This window comes from Oncorhynchus mykiss, chromosome 3 (assembly GCF_013265735.2).
Source record: "Oncorhynchus mykiss isolate Arlee chromosome 3, USDA_OmykA_1.1, whole genome shotgun sequence".
Classification (NCBI taxonomy): Eukaryota; Metazoa; Chordata; class Actinopteri; order Salmoniformes; family Salmonidae; genus Oncorhynchus; species Oncorhynchus mykiss.
Genome location: NC_048567.1, coordinates 60,305,615 through 60,319,882, shown reverse-complemented (window position 1 = coordinate 60,319,882; position 14,268 = coordinate 60,305,615). Strand labels below are relative to the sequence as shown.

At 43.0% G+C, this 14,268-nt stretch overlaps 1 protein-coding gene across 12 annotated transcripts in view; it reads left to right on the top strand.

Moving 5' to 3' along the window:
- map2 (microtubule-associated protein 2) overlaps positions 1-14,268 on the top strand; it is a 123,901-nt gene that overhangs the window by 96,421 nt on the left and 13,212 nt on the right. For 9 of the 12 annotated variants that reach the window (XM_036974805.1, XM_036974803.1, XM_036974804.1 and 6 more), the window contains 6 exons: positions 1,331-1,392; positions 6,379-6,453; positions 6,670-6,817; positions 6,965-7,021; positions 7,560-7,735; positions 9,394-9,540. In XM_036974805.1, the coding sequence (XP_036830700.1) occupies positions 1,331-1,392; positions 6,379-6,453; positions 6,670-6,817; positions 6,965-7,021; positions 7,560-7,735; positions 9,394-9,540 (665 nt within the window). The remainder of the gene's footprint in view (positions 1-1,330; positions 1,393-6,378; positions 6,454-6,669; positions 6,818-6,964; positions 7,022-7,559; positions 7,736-9,393; positions 9,541-14,268) is intronic. The other 3 variants (XM_036974799.1, XM_036974798.1, XM_036974802.1) reach the window with 3 other exon arrangements.

The window sequence follows — 14,268 nt, the reverse complement described above, 5'->3', positions numbered from 1 at the left end:
ATACTTATGTAAATAAGTGATTCCCGTTTTTGATATTTAATACATTTGCAAAAAAATCTAAAAAACTGTTTTCGCTTTGTCATTATTGGGTATTGTGTGTAGATTGATAAGATTGAAAAAAAAATCTATTTTAGAATAAGACTGTAATGTTAAAAAAAAAGAAGGAAAATGTCAATGGGTCTGAATACTTTCCGAATGCTCTGTAGATATACAGTACCAGTCAAAGGTTTGGACACACCTACTCGTTCAATGGTTATTCTTTTCTTTCCTATTTTCTATATTGTAGAATAATAGTGAATAGATCAAAACTATGAAATAACACATATGGAATCATGTCGTAACCAAGAAAGTGATAAAGAAATAAAATATATTTTAGATTCTTCAACGTAGCCACCCTTTGCCGTGATGACAGCTTTGCACACTCTTTGCATTCTCTCAATCAAGGCAAAGGGTGGCTACTTTGAAGAATCTCAAATATAAAATATATTTTGATTTATTTTACACTTTTTTGATTACAACATAATTCCATATGTTTTTATTTCATAGTGTTGATATCGTCACTATTATTCTACAATGTAGAAAATAGTAAAAATTAAGAAAAACCCTGGAATGAGTAGGTGTGTCCAAAATTTTGACTGGTACTGTATAATAAATAATCTTACTTGTGCACTGTTTTTAAATTTGTGGGTTTCTTTGCCATTTCCTCCAGAAGCTCTCTCGTAATTGTTTATGATAGATAGACTATGTTCAATGTAAACCCTCTAAATTGCTGCATTGCCCCAATTAAATTGTTCCGGGGGTGGGATGGACGGGTGCACTTACTGTATGTAATCCAAAATCCTATATTCTGTATAATTTCCTGCTAAAGCATTGGAGAACAGAGCTTTTCTCTAGCAGCTCAAATAGGATCTCAGCCAATTCCCTCATAGTGTACAGTAATACCATATAATTATACAATACTATAACCCAGCTAAGGCTAGATTTACTCTCACAAAGTTTGCTGTAGTGGTTTACAGAAGAGGGGTAACTGTTAGCCCAATACTTGTCAGTTAGACTGTGCTGGTAGACTGTAGAGTGGGTGGCGTGCTTCAGCCTCAGCTGTTGTGTGTGTGGGAGAGTGTTTCTGTGTTTCTGTCAATCTGTCCTAATGTTTAAATCACGTTTAACTATACACTCCTTTCTCCTCATCTCTTTCTTTCTCTTCATCTCTCCCTCACTATTGTCCTCTCCTCCTCTCTCCTTCCCTTTTCTATTTCTCCCTCTCTCTTTCCTTCTCTCATTCTCTCTCTGTCTCTCCTCTTCTTCTCCTCCACACTCCTCTTCCTTTCAGTGGGTGTACCAGAGGGTCGTCGGCCCCTCAGTGTTGCTAGACAGTCTCGGGATAGAGCCTCAGTAAGTACGACACACCGCGTCACAATGCGATACAATAACTTAATGTCCAATTTAATGACAGAATACAAGTCACCTGTGCATGGTCATGTTCAGAACGACATACTGTAGCAAAACTTTTTGAAATGGTAAACAAGTTGATTTTGTAGTATTGGTCAAGTTCAGGTAGTAGGCTATCTCCTTGTTTTACCTCTGTTTCCTACTTACCGAGCACACTAAAACACACACTCTGGATACAGTGTCAGAAATAAGTCCCCTCTTACCAGCTTAAACCTGCTTCCCTGCCTGAACCTAATTCTTCTGTCCATATTAACTCACAGTTTTATCCCGCTATGCAAAAAATCACTTAACATCAACGAACATAAATCCTTTCTCTATCCTGTCCCCCTTTTAATGAATCCCCTTTGGCCTGTTTAGCTGCATGTCCATCCACCCTGATGGTTATGTCACAGTGGACTAAACATCCAGGCCAGAAAAACATAGAAGTGTTTCTGTTCTCTTCCCTCCAATCATCATTCAGTGGTGGTCTAAGGTAGTGCACTATATAGAGAATAGGGTGCCATTTGGGATGCATTTGGGCTGTAATTATCATCCATTATCTGTGGTCGTGACTGCCAGTCACTCCTCCACATAATAACAGTCATTCTTTTAGAATAATAAAGACAGCACAGCCTGGCACAGCGCTTTAAATGCCACATCTCCCAGGACTGTTCAGTTCTGCTCTGTATAGTGCAGCCTGGGATTCTCTGCCCACACACACACACACACACACACACACACACACACACACACACACACACACACACACACACACACACACACACACACACACATATGCATGAACACCGTATTCTGTGATTATATTATGGAACCAGAACCCAAAGACAATTGGCTATATTTAAACAGTACCAGTCAAAGGTTTGGACACATCTACTCATTACAGGGTTTTTCTTTATTTTTACAATTTTCTACATTGTAGAATAATAGTGAAGGCATCAAAACCAGGAAATAACACATATCGAATCGTGTAGTAACCAAAAAAGTGTAAATCAAATATTTTATATTTGAGATTCTTTGAAGTAGCCACCCTTTGCCTTGATGACAGCTTTGCACACTCTTGGCATTCTCTCAACCAGCTTCTTGAGGTAGTCACCTGGAATGCATTTCAATTAACTTGTTATGGCTGCAATCCCGCTAACGGGGTCCATATGACAACTACCAGTGAAAATAGAGGGCGCCAAATTCAAACCACAGAAATCTCATAATTACAATTCCTAAAACATACATGTGTTTCATACCATTTTAAAGCTATTCTCGTTGTTAATCCCACCAAAGTGTCAGATTTCAAATATGCTTTTCAGCAAAAGCACTACAAACGATTATGTTAGGTCTCCACCAAACCACAATAAGCACAGCCATTTTCCAGCGAAATATAGCATTCAAAAAAGCAGAAATAAAGATAAAATGAATCACTAACCTTGAATTATCTTCATCAGTCATCAGTCACTCATAGGACTTCATGTTACACAATACATGCATGTTTTGTTTGATAAAGTTCATATTTATATCAAAGTCTGAGTTTACATTGGCTTATTCACTGTTCCAAAAACATCAAGTGATTTTGCATAGCCACATCGTTTCAACAGAAATACTCATCATAAATGTAGATGATAATACAAGTTATACACATGGAATTATAGATATACCTCTCCTTAATGCAACCGCTGTGTCAGATTTCGAAAAAAGTTTACGGAAAAAGCAACACATGCAATAATCTGAGACGGCGCTCAGAACAGAAGCCAAATTAGCCGGCATGTTGGAGACAACAGAAACCAGAAAATACATGATAAATGATTCCTTATCTTTGATGAACATCAGAATGCAGTCCTAGGAATCCCAGGTCCACAATAAATGCTTGATTTGTTCGAAAATGGTAAACAATTCCAAAGTCACAAAGCGCGTCCACTATAACGTGACGAAATGTCCAAAGGTTCCGTAACAGTCAGTAGAAACATGTCAAACGATGTACTGAATCAATCTTTAGAATGTTGTTTACATAAATCTTGAATAACATTCCAACCGGAGAATTAGAATGACTTCAGATGACCGGTGGAACGCAGGTCCTTCCCCTGTGAACGCGTGTAGTGAATGCATGGTCAACTCGTGGCACTGGTGACTATTTCCTGTGTCATTCGACCCCCCTTCACATTAGTCATCAGACAAAGTTCTATTGACTGTTGACATCTAGTGGAAGGCGTAGGAAGTGAAAACTCATCCATATCTCGCTGTAATTTCAATGAGAGCTTGGTTGAAAATCTGCCACCCCCAGAAGAAAAAAAACAGGACGTGGAATTTCTCAGGTTTTTGCCTGCTATATGAGTTCTGTTATACTCACAGACATAATTCAAACAGTTTTAGAAACTTCAGAGTTTTCTCTGTCCAATACTATGCAAATATTAGCAACTATGACTGAGGAGCAGGCCGTTGAATATGGGCACCTCTGTGCACCTTTCATCCAAGCTACTCAATACTGCCCCTGCAGCCATAAGAAGCTTGTTAAAAGTTCATTTGTGGGATTTCTTTCGTGTTTGAGCCAATCAGTTGTGTGACAAGGTAGGGGTGGTATACAGAAGATAGCCCTATGGCCAAGTCCATATTATGGCAAGAACATCTCAAATAAGCAAAGAGAAGTGACAGTCCATCATTACTTTAAGACGCGAAGGTCAGTCAATTCCGGAAGATTTCAAGAACTTTGAAAGTTTCTTGAAGTGCATTCTCAAAAATCATCACACAAGACCCAGAGTTACCTCTGCTGCACAGGATAAGTTCATTAGTGTTAACTGCACCTCAGATTGCAGCCCAAATAAATGCATTACAGACTTCAAGTAACAGACACATTTCATCATCAACTATTCAGAGGAGACTTCGTGAATCAGGCCTTCATGGTCGAATTGCTGCAAAGAAACCACTACTAAAGGACAACAATAAGAAGAAGAGACTTGAAGAACACAAGCAATGGGGATTAGACCGGTGGAAATCTGTTCTTTGGTCTGATGAGTCCAAATGTGAGATTTTTGGCTACAACTGCCGTGTCTGTGAGACGCAGAGTAGGTGAACGGATGATCTTCGCTTGTGTGATTGCCACCATGAAGCATTGAGGAGGATGTGGGATGGTGTGGGGCTGCTTTGCTGGTGACACTGTCAGTGATTTATTGAGAATTCAAGGCACATTTAACCAGCATGGCTACCACAGCATTCTGCAGCAATACGCGATCCCATCTGATTTGTGCTTAATGCGATTATCATTTGTTTTTCAACCAAGGAGGGTGATGGAGTGCTTCATCAGATGACCAGGCCTCTACAATCACCCGACCTCAACCCAATTGAGATGGTTTGGGATGAGTTGAACCGCAGAGGGAAGAAAAAGCAGCAAACAAGTGCTCAGCATATGTGGGAACTCCTTAAAACTGTTGGAAAACCGCTCCTCCTGAAGCTGGTTGAGAGAATATATTTTTATTTGTTTAACACTTTTTTGGTTACTACATGATTCCTTTTGTGTTATTTCATAATTTTGATGTATTCAGTATTAGTCTACAATGTAGAAAATAGTCAAATAAAGAACAACCCTTGAATGAGTAGGTGGGTCCAAACTTTTGACTGGCACTGTATATAGCATATATCTGTTTGCACAATGATGAGGAAATTATGTTCAGTACAGTCATCTTTGGTTCCACTGTCATTGTTTTATCCTTGTTTACTTGTAGTTTGGTTTGCACTCTGTCTGTTTCTCGCCCATCTCTCACTCATCTCTAATCCATCTTTCCCCATTTCTCCCCCTTCTCTCACCCATATCTCCCCATCTCTCCCCCGTCTCTCACTCGTATCTCCCCCATCTCTCCCCCGTCTCTCACTCGTATCTTCCCCATCTCTCCCCCATCTCACCCATTTGTCACCTGTATCTCCCCCATCTCTCCCCCATCTCACCCACATCTCCGCCATATCTCCCCCATCTCTCCTCCATCTCTCCTCCATCTCTCACCCGTATCTCCCCCATATCTCTCCCCCATCTCTCACCCGTATCTCCCCCATATCTGCCCCATCTCTCACCCATATCCCTCTCATCTCTCACCCATATCTCCTCCATCTCTCCTCCATCTCTCCCCCATATCTCCCCATCTCTCCCCTGTATCTCCCCGTCTCTCACTCGTATCTCCCCCATCTCTCACTCATATCTCACCCATCTCTCCCCCGCATCTCTCCCATATCTCCCCCATCTCTCACCCATCTCTCACCCGTATCTCCTTCATCTCTCCCCCATCTCTCAACTGTATCTTCCCCGTCTCTTCCCCGTATCTCCCCCATATCTCCCCCATATCTCCACCATCTCACCCATTTGTCACCTGTATCTCTCCCATCTCTCCCCCATCTCACCCATTTGTCACCTGTATCTTCCCCATCTCTCCTGTCTCTCACCCATTTGTCACCCGTATCTCCCCCATATCCCCCCCATCTCACCCATTTGTCACCTGTATCTCCCCCATCTCTCCCCCATCTCACCCATATCTCCCCCATCTCTCCCCCATCTCTCCTCCATCTCTCCTCCATCTCTCACCCGTATCTCCCCCATATCTCTCCCCCATATCTCACCCGTATCTCCCCCATATCTGCCCCATCTCTCACCCGTATCCCTCTCATCTCTCACCCGTATCTCCTCCATCTCTCCTCCATCTCTCCCCCATATCTCCCCATCTCTCCCTCGTCTCTCACCCATTTGTCACCCGTATCTCCCCCATCTTTCACCCATCTCTCTCCTGTAACTCTCCCATCTCTCACCCCAATATCCCCCATCTCTTCCCCATATGTCTGTTTGTCACTTAGTCGCCACCACTGACAAAGATCCCCACCTGTAAAATGTGAGCGGCCACCCTCCTGCCCCCTCGCCTTATCTCCTCTTTCTCCTCCCACAATAAAAATAACTTCCTGGTGGAGGTGGAGCTTCATAGGCCCCGTCCCTCCTCGGTCGGGCCTCGTGACTCCCCAACACTACACAGACTGATAGACGTGGTAAGGTTAGCATATGGCCCTGAACTGATCAACTGATCTCACATCTGTAAATTAATACCCAGGCTAAAGCTGGGGCATTTTCTGACTTGTGCACTTCTGTAAATACAGTACTAAGCTAAATGTATGTGTCTGTGTGTGTGTGTGTGTTTCTGTGCCTGTTTGCCTTCCTGTGTGTGTGTGTGTGTGTGTTTGTATGTGTGTGTTTGTATGTGACAGGATGGTGGTTCTCAGAGCCCAAAGAGGTCATCCCTGCCGCGGCCTGCCTCGATCCTGAGCCGGCGTACCCACCACCACCCACACGACCAGGAGGAGAGCTCCACCTCAATCACCAGCTCCGGCTCCACCGCACCCCGCAGACCTACGTGTAAGTCCCTTCTCCTGGTTTCTCTCTTTCAGCCGGTCTCTCTCGCTTAGCCTCTTTCTTTCTCGCTCTTGATTTTTCTCTTGGTTTTTCTCTCGCTCTATCTCTCTCTCCTCTGTTTAATCCTCTTCCGCTCCTGCTCTCCTCTAGCGTTCCGTACAGAGGTCAGGGCGGAGCATAGAACAGGACGTGCCCCTAGTTGGACAGGTAGAGAGGAACTCTCTATCCCATCTAGTCTCATCCATGTCTCACTCTGTCCCCCGTTTCAACTGGATTTACTTCCAGTCTCACCTTGTCATCCAGTCTCACCTTGTCATCCAGTCTCACCTTGTCATCCAGTCTCAACTTGTCCTGCAGTATGTCACCTAGTCCTGCAATGTCTTACCTAGTCTCATCTTGTCTCACATGATCTCACCCAGTTCATCTCAGTCTCTCTGTGTTCAAGATCACATCTCTGTCTCATCCTTAGTAGTTAGTAATCAAGTTGTTCAATCCTATAGTTTGGGCTTCATTTACGTCTTTCATTCTAGTAACTACACTGTTTCATTCTGTTTGTGTATGTTTTGAGACATTCTTCATCTGACTAACTTGAAATACTTTGGTGGAGTAATGTTAGCCTGGTACCAGATCTGTTTGTTCTGAGACCAGGCTAGAGTAATGGTGAGAGATGCCCAACCTCTGATTGACCTTTGTGTAACCTCTCTGTATGACCTCTATGAACTTTCTATGACCTCCCCACACCCAGGCACACAGTCGATGCGTTCCCGCTCGCTGTGCAGCGGTCCCACCACACCCCGCACCCCAGGGTCCACAGCCATCACCCCTGGAACCCCTCCCAGCTACAGCTACTCCTGCCGCACACCCGGAACCCCTCGCACCCCCGGCACACCACGTTCACTCAGCCTGCTGCAGGAGAAGAAGGTACAGTGTGCTTCCCAAATGGCACCCTTTTCCTTACGTAGTGCACTTCTTTTGACCAGGAATCAATGCTGTTATACTGTAGTCAGCTGAGGCAGCTACTCGAAATGTGTTTTAAATTAGACGAATACAGTGCATTCGGAAAGTATTCAGACCCCTTGACTTTACACATTTTGTTACATTTACAGCCTTGTTCTAAAATTGATTAAATCGTTTTCCCCCCTCATCAATCTACACACAACACCCCATAATGAACTAGCAAAAAAGTTTTGTAGAAATGTTTGCTAATTTATCAAATAAAAATAACAAACGTAAATATCACATTTACATGAGTATTCAGATCCTTCACTCAGAACATTGTTTAAGCACCTTTGGCAGCGATTACAGCCTTGAGTCTTCTTGGGTATGACGCTACAAGCTTGGCACACCTGTATTTGGGGAGTTTCTTCTGCAGATCCTCTCAAGCTCTGTCATGTTGGATGGGAAGCGTCGCTGCACAGCTTCTCCAGAGATGTTCGATTGGGTTCAAGTCTGGGCTCTGGCTGGGCCATTCAAGGACATTCAGAGACTTGTCCTGAAGCCACTCCTGAAAAACATCCCCACATCATGATAATGCCACCACCATGCTTCACCATAGGGATGGTGCCAGGTTCCCTCCAGACGTGACGCTCGCCATTCAGGCCAAAAAGTAAAATCTTTGTTTCATCAGACTAGAGAATCTTGTTTCTCATGGCCAGAGTCCTTTAACATCCTCTTGGCAAACTCCAAACGGGCTGCTGTGTCTTTTACTGAGGAGTGGCTTCTGTCTGTTCACTCTACTATTAAGGCTTGATTGGTGGAGTGCTGCAGAGATGTTTGTCCTTCTGGAAGGTTCTTCCATCTCCACAGAGGAACTCTGGAGCTCTGTCAGAGTGACCAACGAGTTATTGGTCACCTCGCTGACCAAGGCCCTTCTCCCCCGATTGCTTAGTTTGGCCAGGCGGCCAGCTCTAGGACGAGTCTTGGTGGTTCCAAACTTCTTAATTTAAGAATGATTGAGGCCACTGTGTTATTGGGGACCTTTAATGCTGCAGGAATTTTCTGGTACCCTCCCCCAGATCTGTGCCTTGACACAATCCTATCTCGAAGGTCTACGGACAATTCCTTTGACCTCATGGCTTGGTTTTTGCTCTTACATGCACTGTCAAATAGGTGTGTGTCTTTCCAAATAATGTCCAATCAATTGAATTTACCTCCATTCAAGTTATAGAAATATTTCAAGGATGATCAAAGGAAACAGGATGCACTTGAGCTCAATTTCGAGACTCATAGCAAAGGGTCTGAATACCACTAAAATTATTTTTTTTCTGTTTTATATTTTTAATACATTTTCAAAAATATATAAAAACCTGTTTTCACTTTGTCATTATGGGGTATTGTGTTTGTTTTAGATGAGGAACATTTATTTAATACATTTTAGAATAAGGCTGTAATGTATCTAAATGTTGAAAGAGTTAAGGGGTCTGAATACTTTCCGAATGCACTGTATATAATTGTACTTTATGGATTTATCCCTTATTTATTCAGGAGATCATATTGAGATTAGCTTATTATCTTTTTCCCAAATAAAATCTGAGTATATCATGGCATCAATTCAACTTATGGCAGTTAATTTATTCAAGGTGGCTCTGCTCCGCACCCCTCCCAAGTCCCCCGCCACCACCCCCAAACAGCTTCGCGTCCTCAACCAGCCCCTGCCAGACCTCAAGAATGTCAAGTCTAAGATCGGCTCCACAGACAACATCAATTACCAGCCCAAGGGGGGCCAGGTTAGTGATCGTCCATGTGTTTCTACTATACCCCCTCCTCCCTCTTTCTCTTTTCTTTCTTATTTATCCTCCCTTCTTTTTACCTCTTTATGCTCTGTTTCTGCCTCTCTTTCTACCTCAGTCTTTGTATTTGACTAATGTTGTGGCTGCTGGTTCCTTTTTTCAGACTTTCCTCCCAGGCTTTCATCCCCTGTTCCACCCTCCTCAGTCCCTTCCTCTCCCTGTCTTTTGTGTCCCTCTCCACGTTTATAGTCTGTCGCTCCATTGTTACTGTAGCTCTGTCCTCCGTCCCTCAGTCTGTCTGGTCGTTGTTTGCTGGGTTTTAAAAGGAGGGCAATGAGAAAAACCCTCCCTTTGTGCAGTAGCAGCTGAGCTTTTCAGATGAGCGAGATGGGAAAAGGACATTGTTGTGATGAAGGAAGACATACACAGTATGAATCTTCTTGGAGGATCAGTGCTTGTGGCATTGTCTCTGTAATATCCCTCTGTAGCTCACCATCGACGCTAGAGAATATTCTGGAACACCTCTACCTCTCTTGCCTCCCATATGGCTCAGCCCAAACAAGGTTTACACCCCTGGGTAGTGTCTTCCCACCACCGCTGGCAAACTAGACTCAACTCCTGGCTGCAAGTGTCTCTGATAGGGGTTCCAACCGGAAGTGACAACAACCTGAGGTGACTGTCTGGGCACGGGGTTGTCAAGGCTGCTATGCTGCCATTTCCCAACCTCTCAGTGTCTGCATCCAAAAGGACACTCTATTCCCTATAAACTGCACTGTGTTTGAGCAGAGCTTATGGGCCCTGGTCAAAAGTAGTGCAATAAAGGGAATAGGGTGCCATTTTGGACACAATCTGTGCCTGATTCTGCGTTAAACTGCGTTAAATATTAATCCTCCCTTTGATGCAATGGTGTTTGCTTCGGCTCTTTTGACTCGATGGCTGGGAAATGATTGGAGTGTTTTGTCAGTGTTATGATAAATCTGTTAGGAGTCTCAGTAGCACAACCCTAGACAGCCACTTAGAAACTCCTCTATTTGTGCCCGTAAGTGAGTGAAGTGTTCGAGAAGCTGATTAATAATTTTGAAACTGACCATACAGTTACTGGAATAGAGGTAGAAGGGAGAAGGAGGATGAGTTGGGGGTTTCTGGTCTTAGTATAATGTCTTAGTCTTAATGTCATTAATTGTATAGAATATTTCTTCTTACACATTCACTGTCTATGAAGCTAGGATAGATTAAGGTAAACACTTTAGTTTTGATTTATTTCCTTCTTTGTTGCCTGAACTGGTGTTGGCTACTGTTTTAGTTTGACTTTGATTCTTATCCAGGTAACAGAGAGAAATCTGTATATATTTTACCAGACAACACAACTTTCTGGTTATCTTTCATTCACCTGGTATCACCTCATGTTCTGTCTGTGTGGTTCTTACAGGCTGAATGTCTCTCAGATGTTATTACAAACTGGTCTACCTTCAGCACTTGAACATCTTTAAGCGCCAACACTGGCTATGGGCTTTCTCCTGTCTGCTGATGTGTTGTCCATCTTATCTCAAGTGTGTCATCTTGTGTGAGGGAGTCAGTTGTCTTTGTGTGGCCATTGCTGCTGAATGTCTCATACATTGTGCGTCTTTAGTAGGAAGATATAGTGCAGTGGTCACCAACCTTCTCTGAATCAAGATCACTTTGAGTCAAAGTGCAAGTCGAGATCTACCACTCAGATTTGTTTTAACATGACTGAAGTGTAAGCCTATGCAACATGCACCTATTAAAAACAGTGCTATAGCAATGAGGTTTATGCAGTAGGCTATAGGCCCAATATATTATCACCGCATATTGGCGTTGGTTGAATCGCCCTGCCAATGTTAGGACCATTTAAAAAAAAACATTTCAAAATATGAGGCAGAGTATAATATGATCACACCGATAATAGATCCCTTTTTAAATAATTTCATTTTACTGGGCTTTTAAGGTCTCAATGGAGGAAGAGAGCAGCTCTCAACATCCTTCCACTCTCCCTTTCCTCCGCTGACACCGTCTTCCAGCTGATGACAAAACTCGAGTCGCACAGCATTATTTCTGCCTCATGCACAAATTCGTGTTGTTTTTCCTATAAACAGAAAAAGTATTCCTCAATATTACAAAAGACCCAAGCTGCTAATTATAATAGTGCAAGCCTATCATTACAGCTGCAGTGCTGGTTGTAGCGCAAGTGGAAGTAGGAAGAATGCACATTTTATGGTTTAGAAAAGTTTGAATAAAAGGTGTTGACAGTGCTGATGTCACGTTCGTCATAACGAGGAGACCAAGGCGCAGTGTGATATGAATACATTATATTTAATTAACAAATAAACACTAACCAAAACGACCGTGAAGCTATTTAAACCGAGTGCTGACACAGGCAACTATACATAGACAATAACCCCAAAAAACTAAATGGAAATGGCAACCTAAATAGGATCCCCAATCAGAGACAACGGTAAACAGCTGTCTCTGATTGGGAACCAATTCAGGCCACCATAGACCTACAAATAACTAAACATACAAAAACCCCATAGATATAGTAAAACCCCTAGACACGACAAAAAACACACATACCCACCCTCGTCACACCCTGACCTGACTAAAATAATACATAAAACATAGATAACTAAGGTCAGGGTATGACAGCTGACTAAGAACTTAAACATGAACTCACTCATAATAACAGCAGCTCTTTGCTGTATTAGTTGACAGTCTCTCTCTGGTCATGGTTTTAAACATTTTGAAATCTCATCAACTTTGCTGTAGCTTTCTTTTGTGCCTGCGACGTTACTGCAGACACAGTAATCTGAGACATCTGATTGGCCAGTGGTAGGCCTATAGTGCACTTGATTTGCTATCCGGACCCGCCGGGAAGGCAGAGTTTGTACCTTCAGACACATGTAATGGTTCAAAATGGGAACACTTCGCCTACCCAGCGAGGGAGGCTGAATTGGTTGCACCTACCTCTAACAGCACGAGACAAATTAAAAAAAATAGGAATGCAAGGCTTCATCGTTGGGTTTTTACAGAAATGTTTGGCGATCAACTAGGAATATCTTGGAGATCGACCAGTCAATCGAGATCGACCAGTTGATAGCGATCGACGGGTTGGTGACCACTGCTATAATGTATAAGTATTTCTCAGGGTTGTGCATCATACAATGTCTGTTCCTCTTTAGTACTAAGCTACAGTTTATAAGCCTTTCTCAGGGTTGTGGATCCTGCAGCCTTCCATCTTTATTCAGTATGTTTTTTGGAAAGGTAGGGCAGTAGTTTTGACCAGAGCACTATGGGCCCGGGTCAAAAGTAGTGCACTATATAGGGTTCCATTTTGGACGCAACCAAGGTCTCCCGCCTCTTCGGCCTTGGAGAGTGTTTATGTCACCATTCTCATCATTCATTACAGAGACCCATTACTCTGTCAGGACTCCATCCCCTTTCACAGAACTGTTGTTATGGGGATTCAGACCTTCTAGAGAGCACCACTGACTTCTGTCTGTCAACCTGCCACCCCATCCTGGCTCTAGTTATCTCCACCACATGTAGACACTGTTCCCACTTTCCATGTAGGTTTACACCAGGGTTGGTATGGGATGTGGATACACAGACCCGCGAGCCACCTCAGCCCCTCATGATGAGTTCAGATTTTTTGTGGCCCCCACCCCCATTAAAGTTGCCCATCCCTGGTCTACACACTTAGGCTATGTCCCAAATGGCACCTTGTTCCCTATATAGTGCACTACTTTGGACCCTGGTCAAACGTAGTGCACTATATAGGGTATAGAGTGCCATTTGGGATGCACACTTACAGGATACTTCAGTAGAGCCTGATACATATACAGTCATGTAGCATAGAAGAACCTATACAATACTTCCAATCAAGCCAGTACCAGTAGCAGACCTACAGTATCCCATATACAGTACAGTGACTCCCTCTGTACCGGTACCCCCTGTATATAGCCTCGCTATTGTTATTTTAGCGCTGCTCTTTAGTTATTTGTTTTTTGTTTTGTTTTTTAAATATGATTTTTTTTTAAACTGCATTGTTGGTTAAGGGCTTGTAAGTGAGCATTTCACTGTAAGGTCTACAGATGTTGTGTTCGGCGCATGTGACAAATAAAATGTGATTTGATTTGATATGGAGATCGCTCCTACGCATGCTCTCTCTCATCTTATGTCTGTCTGCTGCACACAGTGTGACATGGGCCCACATGCCAGCCAACGACCCACTGGTATACAGTACCTCCGTATACCAAGCCCCTCTTATCCCCTCACACACACTCTGTCACACACAAGATACAAACACATGCCAAATCTTGGTAGGAAGTGAAGTACGTCTTGGACCCAGAGTTTATTTCAGAGTACTTTTCTATTTGTTGGTGTATCAAAGGGCTAATGCTCTATTCTACCACCCCTATATGGAATGATAGAAAGGGTCATGAACTCCATCTACATGCTGTATGTACTGACATATCATCACTATAATGCAGGGGGGGGCATAAAATACTGTAAAAACATCAGCAAATCAGCTCCAATTGATTTACATTTTTGGAATCTGTTCCAAATGATTCCCATGCATATGGATAGATATACTGTATGTGATCGTATACAAATGTAAGCAAGGTTTTAAATTATTATGTTTTTATTATACTGTATCTCATTTGGCTTCTTGTGGTCAATTTGCGTCTGAATCTAGTTGATGATCCC